General features: G+C 51.2%; 1 protein-coding gene across 1 annotated transcript in view; it reads right to left on the reverse strand.

The window, feature by feature from the left end:
* Positions 1–940: 940 nt before the first annotated feature.
* The window catches only part of DAP (death associated protein), a 49,146-nt gene continuing 28,689 nt past the window's right edge, over positions 941–21,397 (reverse strand). The window contains exons 3-4 of the mRNA XM_019746019.3: positions 4,209–4,251; positions 941–2,870 (exon numbers count right to left, since the gene is read on the reverse strand). Of these exons, the coding sequence (XP_019601578.1) occupies positions 2,757–2,870; positions 4,209–4,251 (157 nt within the window). The 3' untranslated portion in view covers positions 941–2,756. The remainder of the gene's footprint in view (positions 2,871–4,208; positions 4,252–21,397) is intronic.

Raw genomic sequence — 21,397 nt, forward strand, 5'->3', positions numbered from 1 at the left:
GGGAGGGTTACGCAATGGCTGCTTTTTGCTTTGTTTTGTACTGCAGAGGCCAGCAGGGTGCCAAGGATGCCTGGGGAAGAAAAGTTTACTTGGGTTTGTAAGACGAAGCATTTAACCAGTGCGCAGCTGTGGAGTCAGAAAAAGCTGCAGAACACCAGATAGAGCACCACAGGCCGCAAAGGCAGGGGGCAGATGTTTTAAAATTAATTACAAACCTACTGGGTCTGGCAGTGTCTCCCCTGCCCCCCAGGCCCTCCCTCTGGCTCTGCCCTTTCTTGGGTTGCCTGAACGTGGTGTCTCCACAACGGGTCCTCATTCAAGCTGAGGGCCTGCCACAGCCTGCAGATTTGCTCCTGCCGCACACAGGGGCTCACCTGCATTCACACCTAGCTCAGGACCAGCGACGGGGAGCAGCATTGTTACGCTTTGGGTGTGTGCTTGTGAGTCAGCATTTGAGATTGTAGTATACCCCTGGTCCTCCCCTGACCAATGGGGCACTGGGTGAGAAAAGCTCCAATCTGTGATGATTCCGGATCTTGGGGCTGAAGGCTTGAGACTATTTTCGGATCCTACTCATCTGGGGAACAGGAGGCCTTTGGGGAAAGGCAATGTCTTGTCAGAAGCGGCTCCCGCCCCCAACTCCCAGGCTCATGACTAATGATTCCTTCTCAAGTCTGTCCCCAAGGGCCCACCTACAGAGCCAGCTGCGAGGCCCTGGTAAGACGTTTTCATCACTTGCCTTATGCTTTTCCATTTTAGGACATTTCAAGGTAGATGACTACACTTGAGGTGCCAGGTGTCCCATAGTTTGACTCTGTCTGGGAAACAATTTGTGCAAATACCTGTCATGTATGTGTGTTCACATTTTTACTGAAACCATCTGGCAACGCTTGTAACATGTAAAAGAAAAATCTCTAAAATAGAAGGAAAAACAAACCACGAGAAGAAATGCAGAGTCTTTATTACAATCCTTATTAATCTTGAAGTTAACAATTGATAAACTCATTCAGGGAAACATTTTGCTTTCAGTGACCTAGAGCCCACAGGTACGTGCCAGATGCTGCTAAAGGTACCTGAGAAGTGCACCTTGGGAAGCAGCCTGGCCGTCGCTGCAAAGCCAACAAGGATCACTGATGTGTCTTAATTCCCGGAGCGGAGGGTGCAGTGGCTCACAGGCCTGCCTGCTCTCGGCGCTGTCTGATCCCTTCTGAGACACAGGCTCCAGGAGGCGGCCGGGAGGCTGCATCTCCAAAAGCCAGCCTCAGTTTATACCAACATCCTAGTGATTAAGACGCACACCCGATGTGGCGCGGCAGGGCCTGGAGGGCTCCATCTCGGCTTTTGAAACGGGGTGGGAAACCGAACGCTGCCCTCAGAATGGGAAGTGCAGAGCTTCTCCCTTAGGGATGGGTGAGAGGGGGGGGTCTGCCTACGTATGTGTCACTGCGACCGGTCAGCAGCTGTGGAGTTGATCACGGCGTCAGAGGGGCTGGGGGGTACACCGGTCACAGCACCACTGCCAGCCTGCAGCAAACACCACTGCTGGTGATGGGGCAGCCCCACGCCCTCTCCAAAGCATCTGCTCTGCAGGAGGTTAAGTGCCGAGGAAAGGAGCCCCCTGGCTTTTCAGAAAGCTGGGCATCTACAGCTGCGAGCCAGAGAGGCGTCCAGGCTGGCTCTGGGCAGGAAATGGGTGCAGAAAGTGGGGCAACCCCACCGGTCCAGGCAAATGTGCATGCGGGCAGGAGCTCTGGACAGCTGGACTGATTGACAAACAGGTTTTAACTCAACTGGAATGTGGTGTTTCTACGTTTCCCTGGAAACACAAAACGCAGGTTTTCATCTGGTCTTTCTATGCATCCAACGCTCCTGTTGTAGCGTTCCAGAATGCGCTGTGTGCCTGCTCCTCTACCTGGTTCTTCCCACCCCTGTCCTCTACCTGGTCAGTGAGCACTCCCAGAACTCACAAACGGCTCTCGAGCTGAGCACTGAACAAGGCAGGTCTGCCTGGCTGCCCCGGGCGGGAGCCGTCTGGATGTGGCGGCAGCACGGACGTGGGACCCACCCTGAGCTCTCATTCCAGAAGTACTCCTTTGGGCAAACTGCCTACAGTCTAACTTTGTAGCACGATGACTCCTGGAGTAACAGAACCATTTCAAAGATGCGAGCTTCTCTTCTGCTGTCTGGGGAGTGCCTGGTGCCGCCCTGCACAGCAATCCCTCGTCACAGGGAGAGAGACTCAGTGCTGCTGTCGTCTGGCTCTCCCTGCTCTGCCTTCTAGAACACTCCCCCGCAGTTACCACCCTCCTTCCTCACGCTCCCTCAGGTGGTTAAGACTTTACTATCATTGGACTAAAAATTATGCAATTATCAAGCTGTCCCCCTAATCTTAACCTAATCCACCCCCCCACCCCCCCAAATTTGTGCCCTATTGGTTTTAAGACCACAGGCAGGGACATTAGGCAATTGCTGAGACAAAACTACAGCTAAACTCTGAACAACTTCGTTTTATTCAGGGCTGGCACGTCCTCCCAGTGGCCCAGGGGGCCTCACACACCAACCAGGACTCCTGGAAGCACGGCTTGGGGTCTATTTCTAGTTTCCGACATGGAAATGTAAGGCAAAGGAAGGCACTTTGCTTTGCCTTAGATTTCCCAATGGAGCAGCGTTTTGAAGAAAACGCGGCTCTTTGCTGGGGAAATACCAAATATTGGGGAACCGAGACATGGCTGGGGAGGGCGCTGGGTCCTCGCCGGTCACTTGCGAGGCTGCTGGATATTCTGGGTCCTCGGAGAAGAGTGCTTGTCCATGGACGCGTGGGGCTTCTGGTGAGCCACCTGGGCGGCCGCCGGTGGGAAGTCTTTGTCACCCTGTCAGAAGACATAGAACAGCAGGGGTCATGCAGGAGCAGGGCCACGACCCCATGCCCACCGCGTCCCTGCAGGTCGGGGGACGGAATGGGGACCTGTGGGCAGGCAGAAGCCTGTGTCCTGGGGCAGCGTGGGTCCTGAAACTCTGTGGAGAGGAAGGGGCACTGAGACCCACGCACCACCCAGGTGAGAGTGTGAGCTGTCTCTGCCCCTACACCACGAAGTCAGGTCATTATACGGCTTACCGGGAGCTAGGTTTGGTGGCTTTCTTCTGCCAGAATGGTTCTTGTAGTCTTTTGAACTGGGGGCAAGACAGACCCAAACCCAGGCTCTTAAATTCAGCTTTGCCACCACAGCTGTGAGTGGGGGCACCAGTTGGGAAGGACACACAGGGCAGGGCTGAAAAGCGTGAGACAGCGCCTGACAACCTGCCAGGCCTCGGAGAAGGTCCCGAACTGTTTCTCAGGGAGGCACAGCCTTCCTGTGCCACAGTGCACACGTGATGGGGGCTGGGCCAAGGCACTCTGGCTGAGCCGACGGCCACGGTTGACTTTGGACTTGTGTCCACATTTAATTTTCTCACATGTAGTAGATTTCCCACCCGTCTGTCCCAGTCTCTGGACGGCTGTGGTGAGCTGTCCCTGGCAATGGCGTTTTCTTTCTACATCACATGCTAAGTGCTCAGGTGTGCTGACAGCCAAGGAACCATGGATGGTATCAGGGTGCCATCCCCAGTGAAAGTTTGCTGGTGGGAGGTCTGTGGTTATAACCAAATCCTGGGTCTCACCAGAAGATGGGGCTTTTGAAACGTAAAGGTGTGACTAAATCCCATGAGTTTAGTCCAGGGCTCAGCAAACATTTTCTGCAGTGTGTCAGACAGTGAATATGTCAGGCTCTGCGGGTCATACTCTCTGCCTCAACTATCTGACTTGGCCACTGTAGCATGAAAGCTGCTAGACAGTGTATGACTGGGCCATGAAAACTTTATCCGTGGGCACTGAAATATGAATTGCATACAATTTCCATATGTCACGACATAGAATTTGTATTTCGATTTTTTTTCAACCGTTTAAAAAAGGTAAAAATATTCTCAGCTCACAGGCCACCCAGAAACTTGGCCCGTGGGTAGTTTGCAGAACGCTGGAAGAGTCTCAAGAGAAGGGCAGGGCGAGGGAGGAGAGGCGGCCGCCGGCTCACGCCGCGCTGCGTGGTCAGTTCCTACGTCCCTCACTACGCGCTCCATGGACACGAGCCGACGAAGCGGCCCGGCCCTGGGCGAGGAGAATGGGGTTTCACAGAGACAGAAGGAACCCGGAGGTCACACGCGGAGGCTCTTACCCGGGCGATGACACCGGAGATGAACACGGTCGGCTTAGGCGGACTGCAAGGCAAGGAAAGGCAGGTTAGAGGGAGGAGGAAGCAGGACTCAAAACTCTTCCTCTGTGCTATTGCATCACAATGACCGCCTGGCAGGGGGCTCAGGACACAGGAGGAGTCCCCCTCTTCCTGAGGTGATTCAGACAGAGTGAGAGGAAAAGACTGTAGCCAACAGCCCGTGAGCTGCTGAAAAGCACTTTCTTTTTGCTTCATCCTCTGAATGTAACTATGGACCAACTTATAGTTATGGTTTCAGGACATTAGGGACACAGGAGCTGCCTGAAGCCAGAAAACAGGGTCACACTGGATGAACCCGGGGAATGCAGCTAAGGAGCTGCCCGTCCTGCAGGCCGGGGGTCCCCCTCCACTGTCCTCGTGGCTTCTAGCAGCTTCTAACTGGTGAGATGCCAGAGTCCCTGCAAAGCTCCTGGCTCCTATGGGGACTCAGTAAAAACGTAAGGTCCCTGTGAAGCTACTGTCATTTCTTTTTTTTTTTTTCTTTTTTTTTTTTTTTAGTTGTAAATAGGTATTTTATTTTATTTTTTTAAATTTTATTAGTTTCAGGTGCACAAGACAAAGCAAAACTTAGACGTTTATCATTTGTATCCCTCACACTGTGTGAACCCCCCTCCCCCATCCACTATCCCTCTGACATCGCACACAGCCATTACATTTCCACTGTCTATTCCTAATGCTGTACTCCGCTTCCTGTAACCATATACATACATATATATATACATATACATACATATACATATATATATATATAAAATTATAGTTGGCATTCAGTATTGTTCAGCTTCAGGTGTACAGTGCAGAGATCAGGCATCTACATCATCCCTGAGGTGGTCTCCCAAATGGGACAAGTGTCCATTGGATACCCTACAACATCTTTACATTATTGATTACGTTCCCCAAATTAATTTTCAGAACCCCGTGGCCATCTTGTGGTTACCGACTGTTTTCTAATCCCCTCACCTTCCCCTTATCCCCACCCCCCCCACCTGTCTAGCAACCCTCAGTTTTTCCTCTATGTCTCCAAAACTGTTTCTGATTAGTTCATTCACTTATTCTTTTCTTTAGATTCCACATATAAGTGAGATCATATGGTATTTGTCTTTCTCTGTCTGACTTATTTCACTTAACATAATGTTCTCTAGGTCCATCCATGTTGTTGCAAATGGTAAGATTTCTTTCTTCTTTATGGCTGCGTAATACTCCATTGTATAAATGTACCACAGTTTCTTAATCCAGTTGTCTACCGAAGGACATTCTGTTGTTTCTGTGTCTTGGCTACTGTGTATAGTGCTGTGATAAACATAGGAGTGCATAAAGATTTCTGAATTAGAGTTTTGGATTTCTCCGGATAGAAACCCAGGAGTGGAATTGCTGGATCATAAGGTGCTACTGTCATTTCTTAACGTCCTAAATCATAGCTGGCCTACACCACCACCGAAACTGAGGGGACAGATTACAGGACCAGCGTAAGGTATGCGCACTGTTGAGAAGCCGACAAACCAAAACAGGCACTGGTAGCACGTTGGCTCTTCTCCTAGACTTTCCATCTACGGAGAGGCAGACACTCTTGTTTTCTCATTAAATTCGTTTTCCTTACGAAGAGTCAGATTGTTCTGTAATCTTCTTTCTGCACTTAGGATACGGGGAGCATGCTTCCATGTTATTGTATGCTCTTCTAGGCATTTTAACAATGGCTGCACGTGTCGTAGTTTTAAAACATCAGAACAGTTTCAGGGAGATTCAGGTGTGTACACCCCGGAACGGCTCGAGCAGAGGTCAGGAGACCCGGGAGCCACCGGTGACCACAAGGCGAGTCCAGGAGAGGGAGTGTGATGGGGGCAGCGGGAGGAGGTGGACAGTTTTGTTTCAGGATCGTCTTGCTGGGCAGACAGGGCGGATCCATTCTGTGAGCTGCCCGCCTGCCTCCCATCAGCGCTGCTGCGGGGTCCTTGGAAGAAAAAGGCTGGTCTTAGCTGGGTGTCACTGCAGGCAAAGTCCGCATGTTCTGAAAGTTCACTGTTTACATCCGAGTTGAGCACAAACACCTGGAAGTCCCCCAAGTACTTTCTGTTGCTCCATGAGACGAAGAAACTTCAGTCTTACTCAACAGCACAGAAACGTACCCCTGACCCTGGTATCACTTAGCAGCTCTCGGTGTGTGAACAGACTTGGATTTTTCCCGTTTTATGATGTGGCCACAGGATCAATAGCCAGCCAGAGAGGAGTAGGCTCAGCTCAAGTGTAACCCCGTGTGCGCTTGGATTTGTCTGAATCCCAGCATGTCCCGCAGTGACTGCCCCACGCCACCCCCGGGCTCGGCCGGGCGCTCACGGCCAAGGGTGGGGAACCGTGTTCTGGATTCTAACACTTTATAAATGTTTGAAGTAGGGATGGTTTGCTTCTGATAACTAATTATGCAGCATCACCTCTGTCTTTATGTGCCATGAGCTTGTGATTGCTTCCAGCATTTCCATTGTTCATTGGTTTTGTAACCCAAGTCAAGGCCCTGTGGCAGCAACAGAGACACTCCCACTATTCCCCCACCCCCCACCAAGAACCTGATGAGAAAGTCACCTACAAGGAGTGAATCTAGTCCGAATAAACACACAATAGAGGAGATTAGCTCCTCCACCGCACTGAGCCCCAAAAGACGGCCCAGGAAGGTTGGGTCATCATATATATGTATATACACATGTATATACAAAATATATATCCCTCCCCCAGATACACATATAATGTTCTGTGTATTGTTCAAAAGCAAACAAGCAAAAAAGTTATAATCATTTCCAATTCTGTGTTGTGTGTAGAAAACAGGTTATGCTCCCAGCACCTAGCCCCGTGTGTGGAGGAAGGGCCTCCAGACCTCAGAGCCCTGTCGTGGCGGCCCACACTTCCACCGATGGCCTCTGTGCGTCACAGGTGACCCTTCGCATTCTGGCCCTGGGTGTCTCCTACATTCAACACAATGAGAGTGGGTTCTAGATCTTGACTCGAGTGCGTTTGGGAAATGCGTGTGTGGATGGTTATGGTAAGAGGTCACAGTGACCTTGCTCCAACCCTGACATCAGAAAATGCATCTAGAAATTGCAGCCTTGCTTCTGCGTCTGTGGCTGTAGCAGGTACGATTATTATTCTCCTGGCGCCCACTTTAGTGTCTCTTTCCAACGAGCTTCTCAAGGAGACTGACAGCATGACTGCTGAAAGGCCGCGGGGACTCTGGGGGCTAAAGGAAATCCTTCCCCGTCGCCCAGTCCCAGCTCAGTCCTTCAGAGGGTCAGGGGCGGAGGGTGGAACCCAAGGGCCCACAGGGAGCATGAAGATACCTTTGAGGAGAAAGCCTGCAGACCAAGCACATCTGAGGGGAGGTTCTTGCTCTAGGATAGCACTTTTTTTTTTTTTTTTTTTTTTTGTAAGAACACCAAAGAATTGTGCTGTACTTGCAAAGTCTTATCTAGGCTGCAGAGGAGACTCCGGCCTGCGTTAGCTCGGGTACACGACCCCTACAGACAGAGAGCAAGCTCTCCCCTCCCTTCCAAGTTTGCTTCAAAACCCCAGCTAGCTCAGCAACTAAGTTTTCAAAATTTGTTTTTACCTTTTAAGCTATTTTTAATTGTACAATTCAGTGCCATTAAGTACATGCCCGAAGTTATATAACCACCAGCACTGACCATTTCCAGAACCTTTACATCGTCCTCAACAGGAACTCTGTGCCTAGTAAACAACAACTCCGTGCCCTGCCCCTAAACCCGGCGACTGCTGTCCTGCCTTCTGTCCTAAGAACGGGACCACTCCAGGACCTCAGAGATGTGGAGTCATACGATATTTGTTCTTCTGTGTCTGGCTTATTTCACCGAGCATAAAGTATTCCAGGTTCATCCACGTTATAGCGTGTGTCAGAATGTCCTTGCTTTTTAAAGGCCGAGTAATATTCCACGGTATGGACAGGCCACCTTTTATTTATCCATTTGTCTGTCGATGGACATGGAGGTCGTGTCTGCCTTTTCGCTCGTGTGGTCAGTGACGCTATGGCTATGGGCGTAACGGTCTCTGGTTGAGACCCTGCTTTCAGATCTTTTGTGTGGATACTCAGAAGTGGAATTGCTGGGTCATGTGGTAATTGTATGTTTAATGTGAGGAACCGTCAAACTGATTTCCAGAGAAGTTCTGTTTCACATTCCTGCCAGCAATGCACAGGGCCTCTGCGTCTCACAGCCTCGCCAACATCTGTCACTTTCTGTCTGTCTGTTTTGTACTAGTCTTCCTAATGTGTGTGAAGTACTATCTCATTGTGGTTGAGGTTTAGCAAATGTTTTTTAAAGCATAAGCTTCTCTGCATGAAGGAATAGTGACCATCAATCCGTACGGATCATTCACTCAAGGTCTTTAGGACATAAACACCCCCACTCCCCACCACCACCATAATCGATGGTAAGGACATGCGGCAGCCACCTGTGAAAAGACAGGAAGTGGGCCTCTCGGATAAATAGATGCGAACAGTGGTATCTCTTTTCACAGAGCTCTTAGTTTGCTGAGCACGTGCTGCAGTGCAGGTTTCCATCAGGCTTGGCCAAAGGACCCCCGAGTTCAGTGCCTTTTTCCATTTTCAATTAATACCATCTCAAAGTGGTAAACGATTGTTTATTACATTTATACAGTAAAAACACATTTTAAACTCCTTGAGATATCGTAGCTTAAACAAAAATTCACAAACGAGAAACCCTGGTAAGGAGTCTGTTCACAAAGCTGTGTTTGCAAAAACACGTGTACTTTAAATTCCATTAGGGTTCCATGCAAAGCATAACCTACATTTCCAAGATTCTAGAAACTGTGATCGCGTCTTTGAGGATTTATTTAATTTCATAAATACCATTCTGACAGATGCTGTTTTGAAGATGCAATGTTACTTTCTCTCAAGAAACAGAGACAGTGAAAAATATCACTGCTGCCCTCCCCACATCCTCAAACCTCTCCAGTTTTTAAAAACCACACTTATTTAGAATGAAAGGAACTATAAGCGTAATTAGTGGGGATTAGAGTCCAGGTACCACTTCCTATACGTCACAGGAACTGCAGCTCCGTCCCACCTGCCTGGCAAACGCGGCCCCTGCCTGCGCCATGCCCGTAGCTTTCTAGTGTCCCCCTGTTAAGGACCACAGCACATCTTAGCAGGGTCATTTATTGGTCACTCATCCTGAACAAAAGTTTCCTATTACTTATAAACTTCCTTGATGGATCAAGTTTATGCCTTATTGGCATTCCAGACAGGCAGGATGAAATGGCTGAAATTCTTAGTGAGTGTGGCTCTGGGGGATGCAGGCATCCTCAGGGCGAGTCTGCCGGGCTCATCTTTAAATGAAAGTCCTCAGGGCTGAGAAACGGAATTAATATTTTTAAAACTCCCCCCAAAATCTAAAACAGCAATTACTGAAATAAATGTCAATACACTTTATTCAACTCAATATATCCAAAATAGTACCAGTCCTCATGTAATCAACAGAAAAACTATCGAGATGACAGACTTTCCATTTTGTGTGTCCTAAGATTTCACGACCTGTCAGTGCAGGTCCCGGGTGATGTGAAGTTTTCTGCCCCCTCTAGGCTGTAGACTGTGGCCGGTCTAGCTCCCCGCCCCCACTGCACCCCGTGGCCATCAGTAGCACTGAGTCATCCAGAAAAGGCTACACGAGGACCTGGGAGAGGTCAGCAAATGACACTCGCTCCCCGCCCAGTAAGAAAGCACGAGTGCTCAGAAAGGGATTTTCCCCTAAAAATCTCCCTGGAAGTCCAAGCTGCCTGTGAGTCAGGGAGAGGTGCTCTCATAAACACTCAGGTCCGGAAAGCTGTGTCCCAGTCTCGATTTCATTTTCCAACAAGCAGCTAACAGTGCTGTGAGAAGGGGCCTGTCTCTCCCGACGCCCAGCCACAGAAGCTCCGTTTACCCCGCAGCCTGTCACCACGGGGGTGGGGGGAGCTGGCGGCTCCCAGACCACAGGCCTTCCAGGGTATGTGTGCTCGCCCCAAAGGGGACAGAGGCTGCCAACCCCCCAAATCCAGCCGCATGAGGGCTGATGGCGAAGGGCTTCCCTGTGCCAGGGCCACAATGTCACCCACACACCTCAGCTGTGCTGACCGGGCCCCACTGGAGCCAGAGAGAGAAGCAGCACTCTGTCCTTGGGGTGTCATGCCAGCTAGGAGTCGGGGTGTTGCGATGTGGAATTATAAACGGGGACCGTGCCAGGAAAGAAAGGGGCAGGGTGCTCTGCTAGGGCATATTTGGGGGCCTGAGTCACGGAGGGCGGTCAGCGCTGACCCCGGAAAGGTGACATTCAAGCTGAGATCACATGTGTGCATGTGCACGCACGTGTACACACGCGTGTGCTGGGAAGAGGGACATGACGCCAGAGCACAGTGAGTGGATGGAAGGGGCAGTTTGCTTTGTTAGCACAAAGCCAACGCGGTCTAAGGGGGGCTCTCTTCTCTTATAGTGATGGGGGTGGGTGATTTGGGGTGAGCTTGGCTCGTGTGACGAATACCTGGGAAAAGCCGTCTTCTTGCTGACCCTCCCTATGAAAGGCTAGAGCCCTGACTGCGACCTAGAAGCAGATTCTGCTACTATATTTTGACTTTGCTCTAAGCTTGTGGCTTTGTGTTTTCAGAGAGTTTATGGCAAAATATATTCCCACCTAGGGTGACTTTAAATATATTTCCTAGTAAAGGGATGGAAAACAAATCCTTTCTACCCATTTTAGTTCTTGAAATATCTTTCTTGCTTGGTGTTAATTTATTTGGGTTATTAATCTTCTAGACACCAAAATAGTAATTAGTGTGGCTGGTGGCCAGAGGGGAACATCTCACTTGACTGCACCCAGACATTTCTTTGCAATGTCATTCTTCAGAGTTTGACAGTCAAGGTTGTTTCTCTCTTCAGCTGATTTCAGGAGCCGAGAACTTCCCCACAAGATGGCACTGCTAGTCCTTTTATTAGCTTGTGGCTCTCAGGGCAAAGCTTTGGTCAGCGTGGGGTGGATAACTGGGAGCTGACACTCCTTGTGGGCAGGGGCGACTGGCGCCCTAGAACAGGTGTGTCCCCGTCTCCCTGAGCAGCGAGTGACAGTTTGAACCCGAGCGGGGGCATCTTCACTTCCCCTCTAAACGGTCCCAGAAGGCTGCTCCAGGCCTCGTGCTCTTCACACACAGGTGACCCCATCACGTGAGTCGCGGCTCGTCCCTGCTCCCTCGACCCTGCGCTCTGACCTCATTCTCCCTCCTTCCCTGGACGCAACAAATCCATTCTAAAGACTCAGCTTGCACCTTAGGGATTTAACTCATGGGGGTCATCCCGGGTGGGGAGATGTCCACATTCATCACAACAGAGGGGCTCAGCATGTCTGAGGGGAGGACCCAGGCCACGCTTCCTGACAGGGCGCGCGTTGTTTGGAAAACCCCCCTCATTCTGCCTCCATCTCTGTGCAGCTTGGGGAAGACTCAGACGCACAGAGGAAAGCTGTATTAATGGGCGTTGGAGGGCTGGGCTTTCGAGACGAACGGCTCTGGGTTCAAGCCTCAGTTCAGAGGAGCGGCCTCTCCGAGCCCGTGTCCACCTGTAAAACGCGAACAACCCCTATTCCACAGAAGGGTGGGGAGTTTCAGTGGAATGATGTACACACCGTACTTAGAATCCTGCCTCCACTGACAACGTCACACGCAGTGGTCATGAGCACTAACTGCCTACATGACACAGTGCAGAAGTTGCTGTTTTGTCTTCTAAAGTGTAATTTAGGAATTCTTTTCTTTTTTTAAAGACTAGAGAATCCTAGGGCTCCTCTGAGCTTCTTTGAAGAATGACAGGGTGTCCACCTTAAGTTTTCTCATTCCTATTCTAACACCGTACGGTACCAGGGGGCAGGATCTGAGGGCATTACAAGCAGAAAGGGGGGCCCTAGGGTCAAAGAATCTGAACCCCTGCCCACCCCACCCAAGGCCAGCTGTGTAGGGCAGAAAACTGAGAGCCTCCTTAATGTCGCTGAATGGTCCAGAAAAGGTACCTTTTAGGAAGAATGTAGGTTATCATTACAGGAAAGGGCTAAGATTTAATATTAAAAAAAAAAAAAAAATTAACGTGTGTGAGTTTTACCACGTGGCAATGAGGAAGATGCTGGGAAAAAAGACAACAAGCCTGCCTGCTGGTTGCTCCACAGCTAAAGTGTTGGAAGACACTAGCTGTAGGGGGGCCCACTCACTCTAAATATGCAAATTCAGGCAATACTGGCTGACGCCCGGAAAGGCTCCCAGGCTCGGCCAGGAAGTGCCTGCCCTCTGCCGCCTCAGTGACAGTCAGCTCGTTACAGCCGGGAAACCCTGGTCTCCCACACAGCCCGAGAACACGGTCCACAATGATCAGACAATCTGTGTAACTACCATAGACGTAGTATAAATTCCAAATGTTACTTCATTTCAGCAGGTAACTTTTACACTTAAAACTATCCCGTCTTTGATGCTGAACACATTTGTTCGTTCTGGTGTCTGTCTTTTGAATTTCAATTATAGGGAAGTGCCAATGAATAGTTAATATGACTGTACAGGTGCTAAAAATCAGAGCATTTATCATCTGTATCGTGAAACCAGATCTAGTCGGCTGTTTTCAGGGTCAAGGGTCACGTGTTACTAGGGCACGACTTTTAGGAGGAGAGTGTCCATGGTTCAAAGTACAAAGTACATACTATCTCGAGGACGCGTATTACACCTTTAAATAAGGAAAATCATTGTGTAAGTAGGAAAAAATCTGACAAGACAACTGCTAATAGAATTCCTATTAGAAAGAAGTATGCACTGATATTAAATTGAATTACAAACACCAAAAACTTACCTGGTCTTGTCTACTCCTATCTCTGGAAGTACAGGTGGCTGACCTTACATGGGACCAGCCACCATGAGGATGGTTTGTGGGGAATCTGGCAACAGAAGAGGAGAGGTGCCAGATTTCATGTGCTCTTAGGAGACTCTCCCTTAGCCACAGGAGCCCTGCATCTAGCAAAAGTCAAGACATGGCCTGGGAACACTATGCACGGCTTAGGTTAAAGTCGAGTACGTGGCATGATGGACAAGAGCTGCTGGATTTCCGTGTTGCTGGGTTCGCCAGTAATTACATCCTTAATCCACCCTCCAAATGCACGGCAGGGAGGGATCTGGGGTGCTGAGAGCGACCAGCCAGCCAGGCAAACACGCTAAGCTGCCCTCCTCAGTGGTCTCTCGACCTGCACACTCGGCTGCTCCCCAGCTGCGTGGACCCTCCTCAGACCGTGCCACACCCTCATGCCTTTTCCAGGGTTAACAGAGAAAGAGGTGCCATGTACGCAGGAAACTAAGCCCACTGGCAATGCTCTTACTTTCTCAACCAGCTAGTGAGTTAGGATGACTTCCCTTCGATCCGAGAGGCACCCCACCCACATGTTTAGAGCAAGCCTCTAGAATATTTGGATAGCACGGGAGCACAACAGGGTGGATGTGACACAGACACATATCACCGTCACCTGAGGTTGCGAGGAAAGCACTCTGAGGGCTGATGGGAGTGTTCACTCACTCGATCACTCACTCCCTCCCTCCTTCACTCCCTCCCTCCGTCGCTCCCTCCCTCGCTCCCTCCCTCACTCCCTCCCTCACTCCCTCACTCACTATTGAACAGTCAGGATGCTTGGTCTCTGGAGACCGGGTCACTTTGTGTTTACTCGTCTATTAGTTGGTGCCATTTATTTACTCGCCGTAGATCTATATGTACTGAGTGCCGAGCATGCCTCACAATCAGGAAGCATTCGTCACACCCAGCACCTCCTGCTTCTTGCCTGTCCCGTGGCTGCAGGGACACTGGCCGCCGCTTCTCATCACTACCCTCCTCTTCCTCCCGTCCACTGATACACACCTGACATTCACCCACGTGCAGGGCTCTGGGCAGGCTGGGTAAAGACAGGAGACATCAGAGAGCTGGTCCGGGGCCAACGAGGTTTACCAGAAGCTAACGTGGAAACGGTCACCATGATTTCCCAGAAACTGACTGTCCCTGCTTCCATGTGGCTAGTGTTGGTGGCAACCACAAGAAAACTGAGCATGTCCTTATGGACAGAACTTCCACAAGCGATTTCCCGTCAGGGCTGTTCCTGATGACATGTAGAGAACCCGAGACTCTTCCTGAACTTGGCAAATAAGGGTTTCAAGTGAAGAACGGCAGAGCCAGAGGGGAGCACGGGATGAAGCAAACAGCCGACGCGTGTTGCACGGGACCCCAGGCCTAGTGCTCGCCTTGCCACTCCTCCCCTCTGGGTGTCTGCTTCCGTAGGGCCCTTCCCTTGCTTGCCGTGGGCACAGCCAGATAATCTGCTTTGCCACCAAGGAAGCATTCAGTGTGTCTTGTTATTAAAAAGCAAGGCAGATAAAGGAATGGCGGCGACGCAGTCCCATGGGGCTGAAAGAACAGGGCCGCAGACAAAACACGTATTCTGAGAGCCAGTGTCCATGGGTTCTGGAGTAGAATTGAACTTGGTTCCTTATCTGAAATGGGGACCTAATCACCCCTCTGGCGCTCACAGGATTTGAGGAAGATCAGACAGGCTCCATGCATTAGGCACACCGCACACACAGGGTGACTCCAGGGGAGCACCCTAACGAGGTCAGCGTGTAAATGGAAGCAGGTTTATCTCAGTTGCGTCACAATGGGGAGGGAGGACGGCTCCCATCAGGAACCTGAGGACCCCATGGGACCTGCTAGGGCTGTGGGGAAGGGCTCCAAGCAGTGACCTGGAGTTCCCTACTGGGCCTCGCAGCTCCTGGAGAAATGGTCCCATGGCCACAGCCACAAAGAGAGCAACCAGGAGGAGACCCCCTGGGCTGGCCTCTCCGCGGGCTGGACATGACATGCTTCGAGGATATTGGGGCTAAATGCAGACTTCATGTTTAAGAAACCAAAGGAGAACCTGTATTTATAATCCTCACTATGAGATGGCGTTCACGAATAGACCCCCACACCAGAACCTTCCTCCTTCCACCACGGGGAGCAAATAAATCCGCATCCAAGGCCCATCTATTCCAAGCAAGCGATGGAAGGTGTAAGAAGAGCACGGCCACAGCTCACAGGAGTGTGAGAACCTCCACGGTTAGTGACGTCGGTGAATCACAACCACGAATGTAAATGATGTGGAATGCCAATGAAGGTTGGGGGTAAAAAGGAGTTGGGGGCCTTTCCCCCACTTTTAACACTTGCTGCCCTGCAGGGAGGCGAGTTTTCTTCCATCGGAAGAGGAGACTATTTCAGTGGCAGAGCTGATTCTGGCTGGGGGCTCAACCTGGAACAGCTGAGCTCCAGGGCAGCACGGATGCCCAGGGCGCGGCAGGTCCACGCATGCGGATCCCTGCATGTCAACACCGGGCCCGGGCCTGTGCATGGAATAAACATTTACTGAGCAACCACCGGCGCCAGCCGCAGGGCTGGGTGCTGGGGACCTGCCTGACCCACATAGATGGGAACTGCCCTCCGGAGCCCGACTGCATAAGGGCGCTGGGCTCCGCAGGGTGGCCTGGGACGCAAGACAGACTTGACCTCCTTGCTCATGAAATGAACCCAGTGCCCTGGTTTCTCTGCATCACGTGCTATTGTTTTGTTATCCGGAATCAGAACACTCTGCCTGACAAATAGAAGTCCTCGTGTGGACAAGGGGAGAATATTTGAAACCAGAATTATTCCAGCAAATCTGCAGGTGGCCTGTGCTCGCACTGTGTCATCGCCTGGGTTAAGGCACCCGACGACCCAGCTGTCACCTTGGAAACCAGAGGAAAGGACTCTCAGGAACGGAGACACCAGGAGGAAACCTGGAGAGGTGTGGGGCACGGAGGCTGCCTAGGGCAAGTGGGTGCACAGTCTCCCTTTGCTGTGAGGCTCCCCAAGGGAACCAGCAGTGCAGTGTTTCACGTGAGATCCGTGAACAAAGCCAGATGAACATGGTTGGCATCTCCACTTGTTTCAGAGCGGCAGCAGGCAGGGGATGGGAGTACTCGCACGAACAGTCTGAAGAGAAATTCTGTCAGGTACAAAGGCCCCCAAAGAGGAGTTCTTCTTAAGCTCCAGATGCAATTTGTTGCTTTTCCTTGGAATTTGCCTCAAAAAGGTGCTGATCCGAACATAAAGAGAAAACCAGCATCTTTCTGGTGCAGTAAGAGGGCTGTGAGACAGTCTGAAAATGAGTATCGGGGACCTAAGTACAAGCATTTTTGCATTGCGGTCTTTAAAAACGATGACAATGGCAGATGGCACTGTACTTGCCTTCTGATCCTTTTCTGGGAGACACACAGCAGGCGGTCCCCAGTGCCTCTTCTCTGACCAGTTACCCTGGGATGGCCCTGTGTACATGACTCCTTGGGGACCCTTCAGCTTTAGGCCTTGGTCCCTGTGTAATTACCATCAGTGACTCTTTTCACTTTCTAAAGCACACCAGTTTAAATATGTCACACGGTCCCTGTAAGCCGAGACACAGAATTCTAGAACGATCCTCAACGTTCCTGGGGCTCTTAGGTGTTTCATCTTGCATGGAAGAAACTGTTGGTATTCCCTCTGCCTGTACGACCTTAATCTTAGCCAGCCGTAAACACCAGCTCAAAGAGGGCTCACAGGTGATCTTTTCGTTGCTTTCCCTGACCTTTCACCCGAATCGCCTTTTCCCCAGCTGTGTTCACACAAGAACTTCCCACTGTCACAGTAACGTGTAGGCTCTTGCACGCCCAGCTCTCCTTCAAGGTCGAGGACGAAGGTTGAATTTGTTGTGTTCCCAGCACCTGGCATGGTGTCAACAAATGCTGTCAGCACGGAGACATGTCACCGGCATGGTCTGTGAAGGGAGTGAAGTGACCCTGGGGATTAACTCGGGCTGCCTGTGGCTCATGTCTCAGGAATGCACGTGCCTACTCATGCACAGAGAGCCTTGGAGGCTTGCAGAGGAGTCCTCAGGGATATGTGGATGAAGTTTGGCTACCGGCCAGTCTGGCTGGGCTGGATCTGCTGGCGAAGGAGAGATAACCTGTAGTTCCCAAGCGAACGGCTCTTCTCCAGTGTTTGCCAGGCTGATCTTAAAGACTGAAAACAGTTTTTCTCAGTATTAAGAGAGAGCTCAGGCTAAGAGGTACTTCTTCAGATCGTCTCAAGTCAAACCTGAGAGTGGTGATGGAATCATGAGTTGAATCTTAAATGTTAGCACAGATGCTGAGGCACAAAAGAGGGGGGTGAGGGCCTCACTAAGACAACTTTCAAGAGTGTGAATGAACAAATTTAACAAGAAAAACCCCATCAACCTTCTATATGCAATTCCCGGCAGCTGCCAATAAGGGCTGGAGGTCTTTGCAGGACTCTTGCCCTATTTCTCTAAAAATCTGCAATGGTTCAAAAAGCGCAGGTGACCAGACTGAGGCATAAGCTGAAAGGCAGCCAACTCGGTAAAGAACCGGCATCTTCTTCATGAAGTGTGACTTTACTCCAGACAAAAACACCCCAAGTCAATGCAAAAGGACTGTAATGTCCAAGGCGTTTTCTCCAGGCTCGGAGAAGACAAACGCGTGCCGTCACTATCACACCCTTGACACGGACAGTTGACCATGCTTCGCCTCTTGAGCTGGACTCTCAAATACCTGAAGGATCCAGCTCTTCACTTAGATATTTCCTTCTCTTGACCTACGGCCATCCCTGATTCGTGGCTTCGATCACCTGCAAGTATTAGGAAACAGGAACGGCTTCCGTTGACTTTCATTTATCACGAGCATCTAAGAGCAGGAGTGAGGAACAGGGCGAGGAATGGCTCAGTCTGGGGCGGCAGCCACGTCACGAGGAAGAGCTCCAGGAGGCTGCAGATGCAGGCGGTCACTTGTTCGCATGTAGGATTTATTTTCCCCAAGAAATGGTATTACTATTAATGATGCTTAGGTCCCTATTCTGTCTCATAATCCATGTAGCCCACATAGGACACGAAACGCCAGTGTCCGAGTCTCAGGGCTGACTGGTTTCCGCAGCCATGGGAGTCCTGAGACGCGGGCAGGGAGGTGAGCGCCGGCCTCCGGGTGGGTTGCTCAATTTGCTGTGTCGGGCACTTCACACTTAGGCACAGTTGTGTGGGCTTCTGTTTTAGAATTCAGGAAGCATCCCCGAGGGAGTGGCCCAGTGAAGTCAGCTCTAAAAGAACTCTTTTCCCTAATAATGAAAGGAATATACTAAAGGATCCAGAAGGGATGAGTAAATTATTAAACTATGAAGACGTTGCTATAAATATGCAGTGCTAATTCAATAATTCATAGTGGACTGGTACAACAATTTCTAAGGCTCATAAAATACTGCCGGCTTTTGGTGGTCGCTAGCATCGTGGGGTGCGTGCCAACTGCTTCTTCACCCGGCAGCCTGGGTGTGGCGGTCCCAGGGACCCTTCTCCCCGGCTGGCCTCCAAGGAGCCCTGGGGGGCAGGGAGCAGGGCCCCGGCTTGTCTCGGGGCGGGAGGAGACAGGGAGTGGGCCTGTGAGGCTTCTCGCCAGGCACCTGGGCAACGCTGAGCAGACACAGGGTGTGGCAGCCTCTCACCTGAGCCCAGGAACAGAACAGCCTGTTCCTCCAGCCCCAGACGGGCGTGGGGACATGTTCCTTCACATGTGCCTTTGTGCCTGAGAGTTTCCATTATGGCCCCTGATCTCTTACTCAGAACCGTGGGGTCAGGTACGTTTCAGATTTTATAAAGGCAACACGTTGCATAAACTGTATATAATGAACACCCTGGAGGGGTCTGGGGCAGCACCCTATATTCAAGCCCATTAATATTTTGTACAGCAAAATGCATGGAGGTTACACTAAGTAGGATAAGTAAGGACTATAAATAGCCTACATCAGTTCCGTTTTTGCCAGCGTATGGGTTTGAGCACGAAAATGTGAAAACCTGTGCAGTTTTCTGAGCCGACTGGACAGCTTGCTCTGGGGACACTAGGGCACTTTCCGCTTCCTGCCTCCTCTGTGGCTGCTCCTTTTCCCTCCAAGAAAGAACGGATTTGGACTAAACAAGATGGTATAGCTCTGAGGGGGCAAGAAGAACCACAGGCATTACTCCTGGATTACACGGGGAAGCTGCGGTCAGCTCTACACATTTATCTCTATAGAGCAGAATTGGATTTATGCACGTAGGCAAAACCTTTGGCAAGGCAGAATAAAACAAAGGCAGGCGGGTTTTCTCCCCAGTGGCCGGCGCCCTCCCCCCCGCCCCCAGCCTGTTCAGGGCTGAGGGAACTGCATGCTAACAGATGTGGGCACACTTGCAGGCCTTCCCCTGATTTCAGAGCCCGTCTGCCCAGGTTCCAGCGACCTGCTCCGTGAGGCGTGCAGCGTGGGCAGCACACAGGTTGCACTGGCCTCCTCTTGTAGAAACGCCGAAGCAGCACAGTGACAGAGGAGGCATGTCACCCGCAGTCACAGGGCTGGGAGGAAGTGGAATGTGGACAAGAACCTAGGCCCTCAAATCCTCCAACAAACTGTTCTTACACGGGCCACACACAGCCCTCGGGACTGTGGTCCAGCACTGTTCTGCCCCATGCTAGTCCTGCCGCGTGGTGTGAGTCACCTGGGTCAGCTGAGCTGTGGAAACACTGCTTCCAGGAGGCTTAACCGTCCCTTAGTGTACTAGAGCCCTGAGCCGTCGTAAGGAAACCAGATTAACCTCATTTAACCCATGTTTCCTGAATGCATTTGAACATGGAACCCTTTGGCCAGAACTCCCGTCAGCATCGACCACTCTGGGACACCGAGGAAAGGCAGTTTCAATCATGTCCCAGGTTTTACATCGAGTTGAAAGCGCCTTATCCATTTGGAAAGCGTTTTACCTTGAAGGCTAAAGGAGCAACCACCACGATTTACAGAGAGACCCACATGAGGGGATCCACTCTCCCGCCCTCTTCCTTCTCCTCTGCTTCTGCGTCACCGCGGGGCCACCACAGCCATAGCCTGCGCTCGCTCCACTTCTGTCCTGAGTGAGGCAGTGCACCAGGCCCACACTCTCTGCCGTCTGGTCACTTATGGTGAAGCAGGAGCACCCACTGGGGCCCAATGCTGAGGAGCAACGCAAAGCACCGCGTCTTCCCCGAACCACGTAACCCTGGCCAAGTGATTTCTCCTTTCTTCACCTGGATCCCCACAACTGTAAGACGCAAGGGGGGCGTCCAGAACCCACATGGAGAAGTCAGAGGGGATCGGCATGAAAGAGAAGCCCGTGATCTGTTTCCGAGGCGGCCGGGGCCCAATGTGAAACAAGCGATGAGAAATTCCTGGCAGGCCTCCACTCAGGGGAAGGACGCGCACGCTGATGGGAGTGGTACAGCAGGGGCCGGCAGGACCCGTGAGGTCTGGGCTGAGCTCTGGAAGGCGAGCAGTCAGCTGAGCGAGGATGTGCATCGACCTGTCCAGTGAGGTTCTGAACAGACGAGCAGCAGACACATGTCGGGCCGGGGACGGGGGAAGACCAGGGGCAGTTTCTGTCCTCTCTGCAGTAGCACGCCTGAGCTACTCCAAGTTTAATATTCAACACTCTTAATTACCACGACACCCAGCACTGACCAAAGCGGGAAGATGGGACACTGGCAGCGCAGGCACTGGGGGCACCCGCCCTACGCACAGTCCCTTCCCCACGCATCGCACCACTTTGGTGCATCACTACCTCCAAGGGACTGGAACGCTGTGGAGCCCTGAGAGCCGAGTCAGCCTTTACCAGTGCAAATGAATTCCACGCTGCCACGCCACTTAGCAGGCAGGTGACACAGGGCGCGGCCAGGGCACAGAAATGACTCGGAGGCAGATAAGGCCAAACGATAACTTCAAGGAGGAAAAGTTTAATCTTAAGTTATTAATTCTTCTCTACTCTGCAATTGCTTAAAATATTTTCTGTCAAATGGCTTTCCCACATGTGACCAGGACTCTCAATAAAGACTTGGGTCATTTAACATTGTGACCCAGCGTGTGCACAGACACACCTACAGCAAACAATTCCGACTCTCACAGCCGGGGATGCCCTCTAACATTTCCTGCTTGATCTCACTCCGTTAAAAGAAACACAGGGGTCTTCACCCACGGAACTGAC

Source organism: Rhinolophus sinicus, chromosome 3 (assembly GCF_057876585.1).
Source record: "Rhinolophus sinicus isolate RSI-liver-muscle chromosome 3, RSI-T2T, whole genome shotgun sequence".
NCBI classification, from domain to species: Eukaryota; Metazoa; Chordata; class Mammalia; order Chiroptera; family Rhinolophidae; genus Rhinolophus; species Rhinolophus sinicus.